Source organism: Ornithorhynchus anatinus, chromosome 5 (genome assembly GCF_004115215.2).
Source record: "Ornithorhynchus anatinus isolate Pmale09 chromosome 5, mOrnAna1.pri.v4, whole genome shotgun sequence".
Classification (NCBI taxonomy): domain Eukaryota; kingdom Metazoa; phylum Chordata; class Mammalia; order Monotremata; family Ornithorhynchidae; genus Ornithorhynchus; species Ornithorhynchus anatinus.
In genome coordinates this window covers 46,508,080-46,528,729 of record NC_041732.1, presented here as the reverse complement: position 1 = coordinate 46,528,729, position 20,650 = coordinate 46,508,080, and the positions used below count along the sequence as shown (strand labels likewise).

Here is a 20,650-nt window from a genome sequence, read left to right as displayed (position 1 = left end):
AGAGGGACGAGTCAAGGATGACACCGAGATTGCGGGCCTGCGGGACGGGAAGGATGGTCGTGCCATCCACGGTGATAGAGAAGTCTGGGAGCGGACTGGGTTTGGGAGGGAAGATGAGGAGCTCAGTCTTGCTCATGTTGAGTTTTAGGTGGCAGGCCGACATCCAGGTGGAGACGTCCCGGAGGCAGGAGGAGATGCGAGCCTGAAGGGAGGGGGAGAGGACAGGGGTGGAGATGTAGATCTGCGTGTCATCTGCGTAGAGATGGTAGTCAAAGCCGTGAGAGCGGATGAGTTCACCGAGGGAGTGAGTGTAAATGGAGAACAGAAGAGGGCCAAGAACTGACCCTTGAGGAACTCCAACAGTTAAAGGATGGGAGGGGGAGGAGGCTCCAGCGTAGGAGACCGAGAATGATCGGCCAGAGAGGTAAGAGGAGAACCAGGAGAGGACAGAGTCCGTGAAGCCAAGGTGAGATAAGGTATGGAGGAGGAGGGGATGGTCGACAGTGTCAAAGGCAGCAGAGAGGTCAAGGAGGATCAGAATGGAGTAGGAGCCATTGGATTTGGCAAGAAGGAGGTCATGGGTGACCTTAGAGAGAGCAGTCTCGGTAGAGTGGAGGGGACGGAAGCCAGATTGGAGGGGGTCTAGGAGAGAATGGGAGTTAAGGAATTCTAGGCATCGATTGTAGACGACTCGTTCTAAGATTTTGGAAAGGAAGGGTAGTAGGGAGATAGGACGATAACTGGAGGGGGAAGTGGGGTCAAGAGCGGGTTTTTTTAGGATGGGGGGAGACGTGGGCATGTTTGAAGGCAGAGGGGAAGGAGCCCTTGGAGATTGAGTGGTTAAAAATAGAAGTTAAGGAAGGGAGGAGGGCAGGGGCGATGGTTTTAAGAAGGTGAGAGGGAATGGGGTCCGAGGCGCAGGTGGAGGGGGTGGCACTTGCGAGGAGGGAGGAGATCTCCTCTGAGGATACTGCAGGGAAGGATGGGAAAGTAGGGGAGGGGTCGTTGGGGGGAGGGGAGAGGCGGAGGGGTGACTTTGGGGAGCTCAGACCTGATCGTGTTGATTTTCGTGAGGAAATAGGTGGCCAGATCATTAGGGGTGGGGGAGGGGGAGGAACAGGGGGCCTAAGGAGAGGGTTAAAGGTCCGGAACAATCGGCGGAGGTGACGGGCATGGGTGTCGATGAGGGAGGAGAAGAAGCTTTGCCTGGCGGAGGAGAGGGCAGAGTTAAGGCAGGAAAGGATAAATTTGAAGTGTGTGAGGTCGGCTTGGTGCTTGGACTTTCGCCAGCAACGCTCAGCAGCTCGAGCATAGGAGCGTAGGAGGCTTACTCTAGTCTGTAAGCTCATTGTGGACAGAGGATGTGTTATATTGTTCTTTCCCAAGCACTTAGTACAGCTCTCTCTACAGATTAAGCGCTCAATAAATAGCACTGATTGACTAGTTTTATCATTGGAACCTTGATCAGGAGACAGAATGAATAGGAGGATAGTGGTCAATATGTTCAGGAAGGGAGGCTACTGCAGTGGTTCTCCAGACAGGTTCCAGAATACACAGGAGGGCCACAGAGGTGCTAGGGGAGGTTGGCAAGGGAATTCAAACAATTAAAAAATACATCAGGAAATGGATGCCTTTTTATGCACTGTTCTTATCTCTCGTCAGAGAAACTGTCATACTTTCTTTAAGATGTGTGGCTTTTTCAAATAGGTGTCAATATTCACAAGAATCTCCTTCTGTTGGGAACTGCTTTTTATTTTTTTAGTTCATTGAAAGTGGAGAATCAATCCGTGTTTGCCTTCCAAAACATTTAAAAAGGGAAAGTCTTCAGACAGCTGAAGAGAAAATATGTCTTTAGCTAAAAGGCATCTGTAAAGCTCCTCAGTAGGTGTCTCCCAAAAGACAGTGAATTTAAAAAGGGTCATGATGGTTTTCACAGATTTCTAAGGGACATTTTGATAATCCCTGAATCTGAGTTTTTCATTTTTACTATTGGTATGAACCTTTATAGAGTGCTCACTTGAAGCAGTACACTGTACTAGGTGCTTGGAAAGTAACAAGTTCCCTGCCCACAAGTAGTTTTGAAAATGAATGGCAACAACTAGAAGGGGCCGATTTATGCTTTCATTCTTAAAAGAACAGAGTTGTCCTGCATACTTGTCCGAACAGAGAACTGCTGCCCTTACAAGCAGCATGACATAGTGAAGTAGCATGGCATAGTGGATAGAGCATGGGCCTGGAAGTCAGAAGATGATGAGTTCTAAACCTGGCTCTGCCACATGTCTGCTGTGAGACCTTGGACAAGTCCCTTCACTTCTCCATGGCTCAGCTACCTCATCTGTAAAATAGGGATTGAGACTGTGAGCCCCACATGGGACAGGGACTGTGTCCAACTTGATTTGCTTGTGTCCATCCCAGAGTTTAGTAATATAGTAAGCGCTTAACAAATACCCTTATTAATAGTATTATTATTACTTAAGAATAGAAGTTTAGACTAGTGTCGATAATAAATCCTTGAATTTGTATAGTGTTTTTATTTTTCCAAGGTTCTTTTTATCTCATTTTATCCTCACAACATCCCTGTTGAAGTAGGTATCATCATTTTCTAGGTGGGGAAATGAGGCCCAGAGAAGTTCAATAACGAATCCCGGCTCGGCCACTTGTCAGCTGTGTGACTGTGGGCAAGTCACTTAATTTCTCGGTGCCTCTGTTCCCTCATCTGTAAAATGGGGATTAAGACTGTGAGTCCCACATGGGACAACCTGATTCCCCTGTGTCTACCCCAGTGCTTAGAACAGTGCTCGGCACATAGTAAGCGCTTAACAAATACCTACATTATTATTATTATTATTGTCCCACAGGCCACGGTGGCAGATCTGGGCCTAGAACCCAGGTTTCCTGAATCTTAACCCAATGCTCTTGGTATTCAATCACACTGCCATATCTGGTTGATGCCTTTTTCAGGAGGGCTTGCTGATTGAGCAATCCATTAGTGAGTACCCTGTCCACTTGTGAAAGGCCCTTTAGTAGGGACAACTTCTCTGATGATTAATCTGCAGTTGAGACAGTAGTAGGAACATGGTGTACACAACTAATCTAGAAGGGGATTTTCCTCTCGGGATCTAGTACTCTGCCTTGGCTGGGTGCACGCAGTCACCTTATGGTCAAGTTGTTGGAAAGTGATACCATTTCTACTAATAAAAAACTTTCCATAAATGTATATTTTGATAGGAATCTGTACATTTTTCTCCTAATCTTTTTTAGGCAAAAGTAGCTTTTGGTTACATTTCATGGGAATATTTTGAATAACTTTATTATATATATATATATAAAACTTTATATTTTATTTTTGTTAAACAGACAAAAACTGGAGGAGCATAGACAAAAACACTATTTCTCTGTTTCATTTGCTCTAAAAGGCTTCAAGTAGAGTCTCTTGGGCTTAGAATCTGATTTTATTTAAAGAAATTAAAAATGGTTTGAATTTTCCCAATGGTTTAGCAATCTTGCTTCTTAGATTTCCAGCTGAACTCCCCCTAGTTTGGCACCTTGGGCCAAACATTGCACTTACCAAACATTTGTGTGGTCAAGACCGTTCTTTCCGAGTTCGTCAATATAGACTTCTGTGTGAGATAGAATCAAAATCCTTACTAAAGCTTAGGTAGATTACATCTACAGAGCCTTCCTCAACTCCATAATCTGACATTTTATATATAAAATAGAAAGAGTGGTGCCTGTGATGTGTCATCTCCCCACATCCCCCGCCACAGTCTCAGAGCAGCCCTGAATCTTGGCAGAATGGGATGGTGGAACCACTGACCCTAAGGGTGGGGTAGTTCAGTTTCTATCCCCTGTACAGTCATCCACCAAGCTGCTGCTTCTATAACCTCAGTTCTGCCTTCCATAGGTGTGGGACCTGTATTGCAACTAAAGCTAGCAAAGCCTTCTTTTTAGCTACAGTGAAACCGAAAAGGTACCCCTCTTTTGGACCCTTCTTCTTCCTCCCTCATCGTGTCTCCTTCCCATTTGTCCTCTTTCCTCTCTTCACCACGTGTACATCTCCATTTTGTAAACTTCCCTTCCTCCCAGGACTTCTTCCTCTTCATTCTCCCCTTCAGTCCCCCACCACCCTCCACTTCTCTCCTTCCCCTCCCTCCATTCATTCATTCAAACGTATTTATTAAGTGCTTACTATGTGCCGAGCACTGTACTAAGTGCTTGGAATGTACAATTCGGCAACAGATAGAGGCCATCCCTGCCCAACAGTGGGCTCCCTATCAGTGTCAGATTGCCTATGTCCATGTGCGTCACCATCTCAGGTGATGTCAGAGTGGACAAGCACTTTTTGACAGCCTAATTCGGTCATAGGAAGAGATTATATTGGCCCGGCAAATTTACAAAATCATGTTGCTTCTTAATATCTTATGCTCTTCTAGATGATTCCAAAATAACTGTATGACAAAAAGCTCTATTCTTTTCTTAGGACCTATAGACACCCAGTTCATGGGGATCGTGGGGCACATTGCTCAAGATAGCCTATGTCTTGCTCCCTGTTAAGAGGAAATTGAAGAAGATAAGACCTCGGTCATGTTTCTGGTACTCACTTGGAACTGGGGACTGGGCTTGGGTTCTCGTTGTTTGTGTGCACAGGGTCTTTGCTGTGTAAGCAGGGGCAGAGGGCATGAGGAGGGTACTCCCTGTGTCAGTAGGGGCTGGGTACGAATGGGGTGGGTACAGGAGGGGCTTCATAGGGGATTAAATGGGGTTAGGAATTTAGAGCTGGGGCTGCAGCACATGCTTTGCAGGATGGCATGGCTCCTCCTGGACCGGTATCAGCAGCAGTGGGTGTGAAGTTAGATTGTTCTGAGGCAGCAGCAGCTACAGCCATGACTGCTGGAATCTGGTCTGAAGATGATGGTGCTCTGGTGGTCCTGAGGGGCATGTGGTGCCATGGCAGATGAAGTTGTCGGGTGAGGCAAGTCAAGTGAGAAGATAGCATTTCTTGCCTTCTGCCTGGCTCCAGTGAGAACCAGAGGGACTATGGAGAAGACACTTTTCCTTTTATATTTGTTGCATCCTCTTCCTTTCTTCCTTTCTTTCTTGCTCCCTTCTCCATTCCCTTCCTCATTTCCTTTCATCCACCCATTTTTTTCTCCCTTGTTCTCTCAAACATCTGCCCTTAAGGTCAAAGTGAAAAGGTCCCTCCTGCTAGTTATTGATGCTATGATAAGAAAAGGAGGATTAGCACCAACTTAAAATAGACAGACCCCAGCTAGGCCCAGCTTCAGTGAAATAGACTGTAGCTTCCTGCTTTAGTCAAAGCACTCTTCATCCCACAGCTCCAGTCCCACTTCCAGACACAGGCTCCCAAACTTCAGCTCCAGCCAGAGACTTCCAGACTCTAGCTCTAGTCACAGATTCCAGCTTCATCCTCATGAGCTCCAGCCTCCAGCTTCAGCCTCATGGCAGAGGGCAGGGCCGAGGTTGAGGATGAGGCCATGGATGGTGGATTGGGGGGAAAAGGAGAAGAGGCAAAGCAAGAGCAGGAGGGAAAGGCAAATGGGTTTTTCCTCTTGGCTTGAAGAATGTGGGGGTCGAAGTCTCCCTGGAGATGTAAAGTATGCTTCTGTGGGCCTCCCTATTGATCTACAAGTTTGAGTGACAGCTGTTGGACTGCTCCCTTCACTCCGCTGAAACCTGCCTGGCCTTTGGGAACAAGAGCTCCTTAATTATTAGAGGGAAAGATAGGCATGCTGGATATCAAGGAAAGCAACCAGTCGTATTTTGGCTTGTTTGTTATTTTTATGGTGTTTTTAAGTGCTTACTATGTGCCAGTCGCTGCACTAAACACTAGGGTAGATTCAACCACATCATGTTGGACACGGTCCTTGTTCCACATGGGGTCCAGAATCTTAATCCCCATTTTACAGTTGAGGTAACTGAGCCACAGAGAAGTTAAGCAACTTGCCCAAAATCACACAGCAGAGAAGCGGGGGAGCTGGAATTAGAATTCAGGGACTTCTGACTCCCAGGCCCGTACTCTATCCATTAGGCCAAGTTGCTTCTCATACTGTTATTCTTTTATTGTGGCTCTATCTTTTATGGCCATTGAGGAGGCAAAAGATTGGGCTGGAAGAACCACTGGTCTGACCCATGATGGCATTTCCTGAAGAGGAGAGGGCAGCTATGGGGTCTGGAAAAGGTCTAAAATGTTACCAGTTGATCAGGCAGAAACACAGACATCAACTTAACCAGGGCAGGCTTGAGGTGGAGCTAATGAGAGTAGGAGGTCAATAAACTTCCTCCTTATCTGCAGAGCATTCTCACTATATGTTAATTTGGCACTAAGTTAGAATTACCTGGTAAACATTAGGGTGCTAGAGGAAATTTCCATTAAAAAAACTCTTTCAATGAGAATGGTTGAGGCCCCCTCAGTCTGCTACTGCCTTTGTCCATTTATAATATGTTGGGGGCCCAGGTCTCCCACTACTATTTCCTTTCTTCAGTCATGTTTGTTTTGCTTGATTATTGTTGATTCAGAGTTCACGATGCTGATAATCCTTTAGATTGCTTAGACATTTGCAACTATGGAAAACACCCAAAAAAGGGACATCTAAAGAAGAGTCCAAGAAATGTGTTCTTTAGTGTTTATATATTTGTTTATTTATTCCACCCCTCAGCATTTATGTAGGTATACTAGATGTTTAGTCAATTAACTCTAATTCCTGTTGTGAATACTTTAGTATTTGTCTTCCCCAATAGAAGGTTAGCTTCTTTGGGTAGGGAGCATGTCTCTTACGTCTTTTGAACTTTCGCAGGCACTCAATATGGTGCAGCATGGCGTGGTGGGTAGAGCCCGGGCCTAGGAGTCAGAAGGTCACAGGTTCTAATCCCAGCTCCACCACTTGACTGCTGTGTGGCCTTGGGCAAATCACGTCACTTCTCTATGCCTCGGTTACCTCATCTGTAAAAGGGGGATGAAGACTCTGATCCTTATGCGGGATAGGGACCTCGTCCAATCCGCTTTGCTTGTACCCACCCCAGGGTGGATCCGATATTCCTGAACCACAGGAATTTGTCATTGTATGTGCCTAGGGATTTGTCATTGTATGTGCCTGGCCCCTCAACCATTCATCTTGAATGTTTCAAAGCATCCAACTGGATGAAGATTGAGGGGGGCAAATGGACGAAGGCAGTAGAAGATTGAGGGGGGCCTCAACTGTTCCTCTTGAATGTTTTAAAGCATCCAACTGGATGAGGATTGAGGGGGGCAAATGGACGAAGGCAGTAGAAGATTGAGGGGGGCAAATGGACGAAGGCAGTAGAAGATTGAGGGGGGCCTCAACTGTTCCTCTTGAATGTTTTAAAGCATCCAACTGGATGAGGATTGAGGGGGGCAAATGGACGAAGGCAGTAGAAGATTGGGGGGGCAAATGGACGAAGGCAGTAGAAGATTGAGGGGGCCTCAACCGTTCATCTTGAATGTTTTAAAGCATCCAACTGGATGAAGATTGAGGGGGGCAAATGGACGAAGGCAGTAGAAGTTTGAGGGGGGTCTCAACTGTTCGTCTTGAATGCTTTAAAGCATCCAACTGGATGAAGATTGAGGGGGGCAAATGGAAGAAGGCAGTAGAAGATTGAGGGGGGCCTCAACTGTTCATCTTGAATGCTTTAAAGCATCCAACTGGATGAAGATTGAGGGGGGCAAATGTACAAAGGAAGTAGAAGATTGAGGGGGGCAAATGGACGAAGGCAGTAGAAGATTGAGGGGGCCTCAACCGTTCATCTTGAATGTTTTAAAGCGTCCAACTGGATGAAGATTGAGGGGGGCAAATGGACGAAGGCAGTAGAAGTTTGAGGGGGGCAAATGGACGAAGGCAGTAGAAGATTGAAGGGGCCTCAACCGTTCATCTTGAATGTTTTCAAGCGTCCAACTGGACGAAGATTGAGGGGGGCAAATGGACGAAGGCAGTAGAAGTTTGAGGGGGGCAAATGGACGAAGGCAGTAGAAGATTGAGGGGGCCTCAACCGTTCATCTTGAATGTTTTAAAGTGTCCAACTGGACGAAGATTGAGAGGGGCAAATGGACAAAGGCAGTAGAAGTTTGAGGGGGGCAAATGGACGAAGTCAGTAGAAGATTGAGGGGGCCTCAACCGTTCATCTTGAATGTTTTAAAGCATCCATCTGGATGAAGATTGAGGGGGGCGAATGGATGAAGGCAGTAGAAGAGTGAGGGGGCCTCAACCGTTCATCTTGAATGTTTTAAAGCATCCGTCTGGATGAAGACTGGAGTGGGGGGGCAAATGGACGAAGGCAGTAGAAGATAGAGGGGACAGAGTGCAGAGGGGCTGGGCCCTAAGACCTCTTGACATTTGTAGGATCCTAACGTCACCCAAACCGGGGGCGAGGGAGTTGTTTCCTTTTCCCTTCGGTTTATCGATCTGGGATGGCAGAGGGAGGGTGGCAGGCACGCCCAGAGGAAGGGAATATCCGGGTGACGGGAGCTCCGCTCATCCGGAGGCACTGCCTGGAAGAGGTTAACGAGGGGGCAGGATCTAGCCTCCCTCCCACTTGGCGTTGGACCCAAATCAATCAGGAAGAACCAGGGGGGTGGGATTTTATGTTGTTTTTGGCTTTCGCCTGAGATCCCCGCGTTGACCCCCTTGACCCCCGTTTCCCTCTCCGGGGCCTTTCCCATTTCCTCTCCATCCCTTTATAAGAGGCGCGCCCGGGCCCGCCGGAGAGGCGGTGGGGGTGTGCGTATGTGTGTGTGGGTGCCCGCTTGGGTCCGTCCTTTTCGGCCGTCCCCTCCGGGCTCCCTCATTCCCGCTTTTCCCGGGAGGGAAGGGGTGGGGGGCGGCATTCCCGATCTCCCGCGGGACACAGCGTGGGGCGAAGGGGCGGGAGGAGGGATCGGGAGCGGCGGGGCCGGGGTGCGCGCGCCCCCTCCCGGCCGGGGGAGGGACGAGACCGCCCCCCCCCTCCACCGGCGGGGCGGGAACGCGGAGGCGCGTGCGTGTGCCGGGGCGCGCGCGGGGCGGGGGGCGCGGCGGGGGGGGGGGGGGGCGACGGCCGGGATTGGAGCCAGCGTGTGCGCGCGTGCGCGTGCGGAGGGAGGTGTGCGCGCGCCCCGCCGCCCGGAGCAGGCGCGTGAGAGCCGCCGGCGGAGGCGCCTGGAAACCGCCGACTGGTCCCCCGCCCCCCGCAGCGGGCTCCTTCCCCTGCTCGCGCCCCTTTGGCGGACGGAGGAGGGAGGCGCCCCCGGGATCCTCGCCCTCCTCCTCCTCCTCCTCCTCCTCCTCTTCCTCCTCCCCCTGACCCGGGAAAGGGCAGAGCGGCCCCGGCCAGCGGGGAGGGAGAGCGGGGGTGGGGGGCCGTGGCGCTGTCCCCACCGCCGCTGCAGCTGCAGCTCCTGCTCCAGCTCCTGCTCCAGCTGCAGCTCCTGCTCCAGCTCGAGGGGGAAGAGATGGCGGCGCAGCCGGGAGCCCTGAGACTCCCCACCCCCGCCACCACCTCCTCGTCCTCCACCACCGCCTCCTCCCTCTGGATCTCCTGCCTGCTCCTGCTGCCGCTCCTCGGGTCGGGAGCCGCCAGGACCAGCTCCCAGCCCCAGCTTCCAGGTAAGGGAGGGAGGGAGGGAATCCCGGTGGGAAGCTCCCGGCTCGGCCGGGTTCGGTGGCCCGGCGGGGGGTGACCCTCCCCCTCCGGTCCTGCCGGTGGCCCAGCCTCGGCGTCCCCAAGATGGGGGTGGGCCACGGGGGGGAGGGAGAGGCAGCAGCCGCAGTGTTTTTGTTTGGGAGCCAAGAGGAAACGTGCGGGAACTTTGCCTCCTCCGGGCCGCGGTGGTTCTTCCAGGGTGCATGGCCGGGGGGGGGGGTCTTCAGGCGGTTTAAGGGGGGCATTTGGGGAGCCAGGGAGGTCCTGCTTTGCAGGCTCGTCCCTCCCCCTCCACCGCGTCCCTGCGCTCCCTTTCCCCGGGCTCAACCCACTTGTAAGAGTGGGCACATTCTCGTGCTCGCACAGGCACCGGTAGAGGCCACCCCACACCTCATTAAATCAACAATCAGGCGGCCCATTCATTAACGGGCAGGGGCTGGAATTGGGAACCCGCAGCCCCCCCCCTCCGGGACCCGGGCGGGCAGAGGCCGGGGGGAGGCCCCAGGGCCCCCCCAACACCCTGCACCGTTGCTCTCCCTGGGGAGGATTTAGGAAGGCAGCCATGGGAGGGAGGGGGACGGCCTGGAGAATTCTGGCTTGCTCAGTCTCTTTTGGGGAGGTGAAATTCCGGGATTTGGGGGGAAGAGGGTGCACAGTCGTGCTCCCTGGGAAAGACTAGGAACGCAGCCACGGGAGGGAGGGGGGCGGCCTGGAGAAGTCTGCCTTGCTCACTCTCTTTTGGGGAGGTGAAATTCCGGGATTTGGGGGGAAGAGGGTGCACAGTTGTGCTCCCTGGGAAAGACTAGGAACACAGCATTGGGAGGGAGGGGGGACGGCCTGGAGAATTGTGCCTTGATCCCTCTCTTTTGGGGAGATTCAATTCTGGGATTCTTTGGGAAGAGGGTGCCCAGTTGCTGTCCCTGGGAAGGATTTAGGAAGGCAGCCATGGGAGGGAGGGGGACGGCCTGGAGAATTCTGCATTGATCCCTCTCTTTTGGGGAGATTCAATTCTGGGATTCTTTGAGAAGAGGATGCCCAGTTGCTGTCCCTGGGAAGGACTTAGGAACGCAGCATGGGGAGGGAGGGGGGACGGCCTGGAGAATTCTGTCTTACTCTCTTTTGGGGAGGTAAAATTCCGGGATTTTGGGGGGAAGAGGGTGCCCAGTTGCTGTCCCTGGGAAGGATTTAGGAAGGCAGCCATGGGAGGGAGGGGGACGGCCTGGAGAATTCTGTCTTGCTCACTCTCTTTTGGGGAGATTCAGTTCTGAGATTTTGGAGGGAGAGGGTGCCCAGTTGCTATCCTGGGAAGGGCTTAGGAATGCAGCATTGGGAGGGAGGGGGACGGCCTGGAGAATTCTGTCTTGCTCACTCTCTTTTGGGGAGATTCAATTCTGAGATTTGGGGGCAAGAGAGTGCCCAGTTGCTGTCCCTGGGAAGGACTTAGGAACGCAGCGTTGGGAGGGAGGGGGACAGCCTGGAGAATTCTGTCTTGCTCACTCTCTTTTGGGGAGGTAAAATTCCGGGATTTGGGGGGAAGAGGGTGCCCAGTTGCTGTCCCTCCGGAAGGACTTAGGAAGGCAGCCATGGGAGGGAGGGGGGACGGCCTGGAGAATTCTGTTCTTATTCTTTTTGGGGGAGGTAAAATTCTGGGATTCTCTCTTTCTCTTGGGGAGATTCAATTCTGGGATTTTTTGGGAAGAGGGTGCCCAGTTGCTGTCCCTGGGAAGGACTTAGGAAGGCAGCCATGGGAGGGAGGGGGGACAGCCTGCAGAATTCTGCCTGGCTCACTCTCTCTTGGGGGAGATTCAATTATGGGATTTTTAGGGAAGAGGGTACACAGTTGCTATCCCTGGGAAGGACTTAGGAACGCAGCATTGGGAGGGAGGGGGGATGGCCTGGAGAATTCTGTCTTATTCTCTTTTGGGGAGGTAAAATTCTGGGATTTTGGGGGAAGAGGGTCCACAGTTGTTCTCCCTGGGAAAGACTAGGAACCCAGCATTGGGAGGGAGGGGGTCAGCCTGGAGAATTCTGCCTTGCTCACTCTCATGGGGAGATTCAATTCTGGGATTTTTTGGGAAGAGGGTTCCCAGTTGCTGTCCCTGGGAAGGATTTAGGAAGGCAGCCATGGGAGGGAGGGGGATGACCTGGAGAATTCTTTCTCACTCTCTTTTGGGGAGGTAAAATTCCGGAATTTGGGGGGAAGAGGGTCCACAGTTGCTCTCCCTCGGAAAGACTAGGAACGCAGCAATGGGAGAGAGGGGATTGGCCTGGAGAATTGTGTCTTTCTCAGTCTCTTTTGGGGAAGGAAGATTCCGGGATTTTTTTGGAAGAGGGTGCACAGTTGTTCTCTTTGGGAAAGATTAGGAACGCAGCACTTGGAGGGAGGGGGACGGCCTGGAGAATTAGTCTTTCTGAATCTCTCTTGGGGAGGTAAAATTCTGGCATTTTTCTGAAAGGGGATGCACAGTTGCTCTCCCTGGGAAGGATTATTAACGTAGCAATTGGAGAGGGTCGGCCTGAAGAATTGTTCCTGCTCATGGGATTTTTTTGTGTGTTTTTCTGATTCTCGTTTTGGGGAGGAAAAACTGGTGGGATTCAGTCGTATTTGAGCGCTTATAGTGTGCAGATCATTTCCCTCTTCGCTTGGGAAAGTACAATAATAATTATGGTGTTTGTTAAAGTGCTTAGTAAGTGCCAAGCACTGTTCTAAGCGCTGGGGTAGGTGCAAGATAATCAGGTTGTCCCACGTGTGGCTCCCAGTCTTATAATCCCCATTTTACAGATGAGGTAATTGAGGCACAGAGAAGTAAAGTGACTTGCCCAAGGTCACACAGCAGACGAGTGGCGGAATAGGGATTAGAAACCACGTCCTCCAACTTCCAAGCCCGTTCTCTTCCAACTAAACTGCGAAACGGTGACACTCCCTGTCCCCGATGAGCTCAAAGGCTAATAATTACAATATTTGTTAAATGCTTAGTGTGGCCAGGCACTGTCCTAAGTGCTGGGGTGGAGATAAGCAAATCATGTTGGGCACAGCCCCTGTTCCATGTGGGACTCATAGTTTCAATCCCCATTTAACAGATGAGGTAACCGAGGCACAGAGAAGTGAAGTGATTTGCCCAAGGTCATGTAGCAGAAATGTGGCAGAGCTGGGATGAGAACCCATGATCTGATTCCCAGACCTGTGCCCTATCCATGCTGCTTCCTGCTTCCTAGGCTAGAGTGGGGGAGATGGAAGGACGGCTTCTAATCTTTTCAAAAACCGCAGACCACAGGATTCCAAATCTTGGAGGGGTCGCAGTGTTTGAAGTCTTTGAGAGTCTGGGGTCTAAGGAACACTTCAGTTCATTTGCTTGTATCCCCCTCACCGCTTAGTACAGTGGCTTGGGGCTTAGTAAGCATTTAACAAGTACCACAGTCATGATCATTTCGAGGTACAGAAAATACAGTGCATCCCTGGGCCCTGGGGCTTGTAGTAATTTATTCCACTTGAAGTTCATCTATTGAACTAAAACTTTCACCTGATTACCTAGAGTGTGCTTTACACTGGAAATTTTGTTGATGCTACAGAGCTTTTTGTAATTAGATATATTAAGCAGTAGTTTAAAGAGAATAATTTACTTCATACTGAATTGTATGTAATTTGGCCTAGCATGAGTATCATCAATTTGTGTTAATGCTGTATTTTACAGCATTGTTTTTGCTTGCCTTAAGGCAAAATAGATAATATAAGGATCTCAATAAATGCAATTTACATGGCTAAATCCTGTCCTGGTTTGTGCATTAAAAAAGCCTATTGAGTATGTAGTGGTGGATCTTACAACTTTTTTAGCAGATAAAAATCCTACTCTTCATTAAGAACACTGTTCTTAAATTCGTGAGCTCAGGAGAGTCTTTGCATATCTAGGTTTAGGCCAGAATCTTTCCTATCGCTTCAGGTATTAATCCCATTATCTTTTAATTAGGTGCTGTTCATTCAGTTCATTCGATCATATTTATTGAACGCTTACTGGGTGCAGAGTACTGTACTAGATGCTTGGGAGAGTACAGTACAACAATAAGCATGCACATTCCCTGCCCACAACGAGCTCACAGTCTGGGGGGTGGGGAGAGACAGATATTAAATAAGTAAATTACATATATGTACAAAAAGGCTGTGGGGCTGGGAGGCAGGAAGAACCAAGGAAGAGTGAGTGAGAGAAGAGGAAAGTGGGGGCTTAGGGAAAGCCTCCTGGAGGAGGTGTACCTTCATTAAAGCTTTGAAGGAGGGTGGGTGGGGGGAGTAATTGTTGGATTTGAGGGAGGGAGCACCTCTGATCCTGCCCCCTTTCAGGTATTGCCTCTTCTTGGCAGGGGATGCAGAAATGTTTTGGAAAAATCCATTTTCTGTTCCACCATCTACTTCAACTGGATCCTGTAAAATGTGGAATATACAAGATGATATTTGAGAAAAGAATAATTCATTTAATAGTATTTATTGAGCACTTACTATGTTCAGAGCACTGTACTAAGTGCTTGGAATGTACGAATCAGTAACAGATACAGTCCCTGCCCTTTGATGGGCTTACAGTCTAATCGGGGGAGACGGACAGACAAGAACAATGGCAATAAATAGAATCAAGGGGAAGAACGTCTCATTAAAACAATAGCAAATAAATAGAATCAAGGTGATGTACATCTCATTAACAAAATAAATAAGGTAATGAAGATATATACAGTTGAGCGGGCGAGTACAGTGCTGAGGGGATGGGACGGGAGAGGGGGAGGAGCAGAGGGAAAGGGGGGAGAACAGGGTTTAGCTGCGGAGAGGTGAAGGGGGGGTAGAGGGAGCAGAGGGAAAAGGGGAGCTCAGTCTGGGAAGGCCTCTTGGAGGAAGTGTGGTTTAAGTAGGGTTTTGAAGAGGGGAAGAGAATTAGTTTGGTGGAGGTGAGGAGGGACGGCGTTCCGGGACCGCGGGAGGACGTGGCCCAGGGGTGGACGGCGGGATAGGCGAGAACGGGGAACAGTGAGGAGGTGGGCGGCAGAGGAGTGGAGCATGCGGGGTGGGCAGTGGAAAGAGAGAAGGGAGGAGAGGTAGGAAGGGGCAAGGTGATGGAGAGCCTTGAAACCTAGAGTGAGGAGTTTTTGTTTTGTGCGGAGGTTGATAGGCAACCACTGGAGGTGTTTAAGAAGGGGAGTGACATGCCCAGAGCGTTTCTGCAGGAAGATGAGCCGGGCAGCGGAGTGAAGAATAGACTGGAGCGAGGAGAGACAAGAGGAAGGGAGATCAGAGAGAAGGCTGACACAGTAGTCTAGCTGGGATATAATGAGAGCCCGTAGCAGTAAGGTAGCCGTTTGGGTGGAGAGGAAAGGGCGGATCTTGGCGATATTGTAAAGGTGAGACTGGCAGGTCTTGGTAAAGGATCGGATGTGTGGAGTGAACTAGAGAGCTGAGTCAAAGATGCGGGCCTGAGAGACAGGAAGGATGATCGCACCGTCCACGGTGATAGGGAAGTCAGGGAGAGGTACGGGCTTGGGAGGGAAGATGAGGAGCTCAGTTTTGGTCATGTTGAGTTTTAGGTGGCGGGCAGACATCCAGGTGGAGACGTCCTGGAGGCAGGAGGAGATGCGAGCCTGAAGGGAGGGGGAGAGGACAGGGGCAGAGATGTAGATCTCTGTGTCATAATACTGTTGGTATTTGTTAAGCGCTTACTATGTGCAGAGCACTGTTCTAAGCGCTGGGGTAGATACAGGGTAATCAGGTTGTCCCACGTGAGGCTCACAGTTAATCCCCATTTTACAGATGAGGTCACTGAGGCACAGAGAAATTAAGTGACTTGCTCACAGTCACACAACTGACAAATGGCAAAGCCGGGATTCGAACCCATAACCTCTGACTCCCAAGCCCGGGCTCTTTCCACTGAGCCACGCTTCTGGCAACCAATTATCCTGGGTTGTTAGTCTTGCATTCCACTGAAACCAAGGGCTTGAATTTTTCCAACTCAACTTAACATTCTAAACAATGGACACATAGTTCCTAAATATTTGAAACTTTCCTCCCCCGTTTAGACTGTGAGACCGTCATTGGGCAGGGATTCTCTCTATCTGTTGCTGAATTGTACATTCCAAGTGCTTAGTACAGTGCTCTGCATATAGTAAGCGCTCAATATATACTACTGAATGAATGAATGAATGGTGGAAAATTTTAGCAATTTCAAGGGAAGCAAATGTATGAGTGAAAGGAAAACCCACTTTTATTGAAATAATTTTAAGGTTTTTTTGGTATATTTGGTAACTTCCTAAATCTGAGGAACCTTAAACTGTTAACAAGTGAGGTAAATCATTTTATACTTTCTAAGTGCTTAATACAAATATAATTTATACAGAATTGTAACTGTGATAATTTCATGGAGAAAACCTAATTTTTTGGAGATAGGATACGAATTTTGGACTTTCTTTTTAGTGCCATCCAGAAGAAGTGGGAGCAAAATGTGGACAAAGAACCATAGGCATTAAACAGAATATCATTAAGGGATTTAGTAATATTTTCCATGTAATGCATTTAATGTTTATTAATCCTTTTCTCCCCCCAAAGGATTGTTCAGGGACTTGTTCGAAAAGGATCTGGGGAAAAGTTGTATGTAGTGGAATCAAGAATTTATGTAGTTCTCCGATGTCTGCTGTTTCAGCATCCTGTACTGACTAAAATTCTATGGAAAAAAATCACCCCAAACCTGAAAGAGTATGAAGAGTGTGAGCCTGGAAGACTTGGCTCCACTTACTTGCCTGCTGTGTGACCTTGGGCAAGTTTCATAAACATCTCTGTGCCTGTTTCCTCATTTGTAAAATGGGAATAAGATACCCGTTTTCCCTCCGTCTTAGACTGTGAGATCCTTTGAGAAAGGGACTGTGTCTGATCTGACTGTTTTGTTTTTCCCCCAGTGTTTGGCACATGGTAAATGCTTAACAAATACCATTGTTATTACCTGTTTTGCTACACAAATGCTGAAGCCCTGTCTTAATTTTGAACTGATGGTTATAACCAGTGTGAGGAAAATCTTGTGAAAGATGTGAAGGATAAGGTGGGGCCTGTGTAAAATAGAAATGGGAATAGTGCAAAGTAATGAAACCGATTCTCTGTTCTCTGAATCAAAAGCATGCCCTGTTGGAAGTTTGAGTAAATGGCCCATGAATATTGGAGCTGATTGATTGCAAGTTATATATGATGTGGGTAGGAAGCCCATTTCCAGTAAAAATGGATTTTACTATTTAGAATAATAAAGTTTAACCTTTACCCTTGCTCACTGTTGGTTCAGAAAAAAAAATATAGGCTACCATTCTAATTTTAGATGATCTGTGAAAAGGCACTGTGTATATAACTGATTAGTGCCACACAGAATTGCTATTTTAGGATGGAGGCTCACAGAAGCAATTGGTTGGTATCGTTCCCGTAGTGAATAAAATGATACATTTATCTGCATGAGAGCATTACTAAGTTTATGAACATAAATGAAAGCCCTGGAGTGAATTCTGTGTGTTCAATGTAATCTAATATCCATAAAAATATACCTTTCAATCAGTAAGCAAGTGTACATCGTATGAGTGCTTTTAAAACACAGTTAATGCCTGTGAATTAGGGGCCTGAAGAAGTGGCTCTTTCTAGAAATTTTAGTTGTCATTCCCATGTTATCTTTTATGGCCATGTTCTCCCAAACTTTGAGCGGCAAATCTAAATGACATCTTCAATCGTATTTCTCAGTAAAAGTATTAAAAAAAGGATAAATATTGAGTGAGGAGTTTTTTGTTTTCTCCTGTAGATATTTTCCCAGCTTTTTGAACAGTTACCCCAATCTTGACATCAAGTACCATATGAATAGGATGAGGCAATTTTAAAAAGAAGTAGTTTCAGAAGCTGTGGAAGCCTTGACACTTTGAGAGCATGTAAAGGGAACAACACAGAAAATGAGGAAACAGAAATGGGGAAGAAAAGTGTTGTAAAGTTGGTTCAGGTAGAGTTGACTGAAAAGAAAACTTGAGGTACACAGTTGCTGATTGATTGAATCTTTGGAATTAAAGAAGGAAGACTGTGAAAATCATTTTAAGTTGTAGTATTTAGAGTGGGGTTGAAAATTAAGGAGACAGATTAGATAAGCATGCCCAGCAGCAAGTGGTATAGTTGAACTTGGCAATGTGTGGGCACTATGGTGAGGTGGGCATTGAACTCTTCAGACAACTTTGAACATACACATAGAAGTCCAGTGGTCATTTTCAAATATAAAGTGGGCACACCAGGAAGAAGAATAAGGGAATCACAAACTCCTATGGCATATATTGTGTTCTATAGTAACATATTGTGGATACCTCATTACTCCAAGAGAGGAGTTGCAGAATTTTGTTCTGTATAATGGTACAGTAGTGAAAACCCAACTAATGAAAGCCTTCTGCTTGTTTTTCCTATGCTTAAGCACAGGTAGTTTGGTATTTCCAGATGTGATTCTCCTGGCACTTGCCCAACTAATCTAATGAAGGCTCCCACAGTGCCCATGTTTTTATCTTTTATTTTTTAGGTAGAATGATCATGGATAGGAAAAAAACTTTTCCTCTTCAATTTAAAATAGATGAATACAGCTGCAAGTGATTGAAATATAAAAAATAAATTAGTAAAATGGGATCCTTGTTGACTTCTGCAGCCATGGCTTAATGATACATTTTAGCAAATTAAATCAATTTCTTTAATTGTTTATAATAGTGCACCCTTAGCTAGAAACTCTTAGGCATTTGAAAAAACAAAATAAGGCCATAGAACTTGTGAAATCATAAAGATAACAGGATTATCTTAATTATCTGTTGGATTGTGACAACCTGAAAATATGGCTTTGTTAGAGCTGGTTAGTAGGGCATTTCTAGAATTAGAGTTTTTCACAACAGCTGTGCTACAGTACCCCTGATGTCTCTGGCTGGGAATTGGAACCTCTACTTTGTATGAGAATTCCAGGTACACCCACCTGTCTTCTAACACGAGAGTTGCATTCTTTCAAAGCCCCATTTAAAGGATAATTTGAGTCGTTGCGCTCGTCTGTTGTGATGGCACAAGCACATGCACTAGCTGTCTTTTGCAGTATCCCGGTGCGGCATTCCCAGTCAGGTTAGTGTTGTCCAATGGATGTTCCCTAAAAAGTCCTTGCCAAAATATGTCATGAAGGCACGCATCATGACAGAACTGAATGTACATAGTATTGAGATTAGTTTATTGGAAATAAAATCTCCATGCAACAAATGAATACAGTGGAATACATTACAAAATTGCATCCCATTGGTAGTGAATTAATACGATAGTAATCTTGTGTTCTACTGAAAAATCATGCCAAGCACACACCCAGAGATCTCTCAGTATGCAAGTGTAATCAAGGCATCAAACGGTAAAACAGCAGTCATTTAAAGTAATCTTGTTAATTGGGAGAGGCAAGCCAAATATTGGTTTTCCATGTTCCTTAAAAAATACCTTCACTACAGTTTTCCAAATTATGAATCTGGAAAGCAATAGCAGATGTGCCTATCTGATTTCATTTGTCTTGAATGCATAAAAGAAGGGTAAGTGATGTTTCAGCTAACCAGTGCCTTAGCCCATATAGGATCACCCATCTGAAATGAATACTTTTGAGTTTCTTTTGATGAGGCCTTAGCAGCTTAATGGACTTGAGACTCACAGGTATAACTTAGGTTTTGGCCTTCTGCTTAAAGGTGGTATGAATAGTAGGCTCTTGCTTTTATGCGAGGCTGGGTGAAATTAACTATATATGTTCTTTATCTGTGGTTGTAGATAGAGAAAAAATGCTCTCAATTTATGATTTGGAAGGTAGAAATATAAATGAGAAAATATTGCCTTGTGAAAAGTTGCGAACATTGAGGAGGTGACCCCGACCATTTATCAGTTGCTGGATTTTTGGATTTTTAGGGTAAATAAGAATGAGTGATTAAAAGGTTTTTTAAAAGTTTGATCAGAGTTTTGGATTTAATTGTACCTTTCCAATTTTAAGGAAGCTTTTTGTAAAAAGGAGCCTTTAAACTATTTTGTATATATACTTATAATTCTATTTATTTTGATGCTATTGATGCCTGTCTACTTGTTTTGTTTTGTTGTCTGTCTCCCTTGCTAGACTGGGAGCCCGTTGTTGGGTAGGGATTGTCTCTATCTGTTGTCAAATTGTACTTTCCAAGCGCTTAGTACAGTGCTCTGCAAACAGTAAGTGCTCAAATACAATTGAATGAATGAATAAATGAATTTTTCCCATGGTACTTTTCAAAGATGCCCTCTTAGAATAAGGATTTCAACTCTATTTGAGACGGTGTATTTATGTGACTTTCAGAAAAGTTTTATAAATAAATTACAGTAGACCATGGATTATATTAGGGGTTTGTTCTTGTGGGGTTCCCAGAAATTTAGCTTGATGAAGACTAAAGAAACATTAGACTTTCCAACTGGAAAGATTAAGAGAAGCAGAATCGCCTGTTGGTAAGAGCACGGGTCTGAGAGTCAGAGGACCTGGGTTCTAAACCTGGCTCTGTCACTTGTCTGCCATGTGACCTCGGGCAATTCACTCAACGTTTCTGTGCCTCAGTTACGTCTACTATAAAATGTGCATTAGGACTGTGAGCCCCGTGTGGGACATGTATGTATAACCTGATTGCCTTCATTCATTCAATAGTATTTATTGAGCGCTTACTATGTGCAGAGCACTGTACTAAGTGCTTGGAGTGTACAATTTGGCAACAGATAGAGACAATCCCTGCCCAATAACGAGCTCACAGTCTAAATGGGGGAGACAGACAGCAAAGCAAAACAGAACAAAACAAAACAAGCAGTTTAGCGCAGACATCATCAAGATAAATAGAATCATAGAGATATACACATCATTAACAAAATAAATAAGCTAATAAATAACATACAATTATGCACAGTGCTGAGGGGAGGGGAAGGAGGAAGAGCAGAGGGAGGGAGTAGGGGGAATGGGGAGGG

The 20,650-nt window shown here is 47.1% G+C and overlaps 1 protein-coding gene across 5 annotated transcripts in view; it reads left to right on the top strand.

Moving 5' to 3' along the window:
• Nucleotides 1-9,251: 9,251 nt before the first annotated feature.
• Nucleotides 9,252-20,650, top strand: part of NEO1 (neogenin 1) — a 270,466-nt gene continuing 259,067 nt past the window's right edge. For all 5 annotated transcript variants that reach the window (XM_029065166.2, XM_029065167.2, XM_029065164.2 and 2 more), the window contains exon 1: nt 9,252-9,617. In XM_029065166.2, coding sequence (XP_028920999.1) covers nt 9,464-9,617 — 154 coding nt within the window. In that variant the 5' untranslated portion in view covers nt 9,252-9,463. The remainder of the gene's footprint in view (nt 9,618-20,650) is intronic.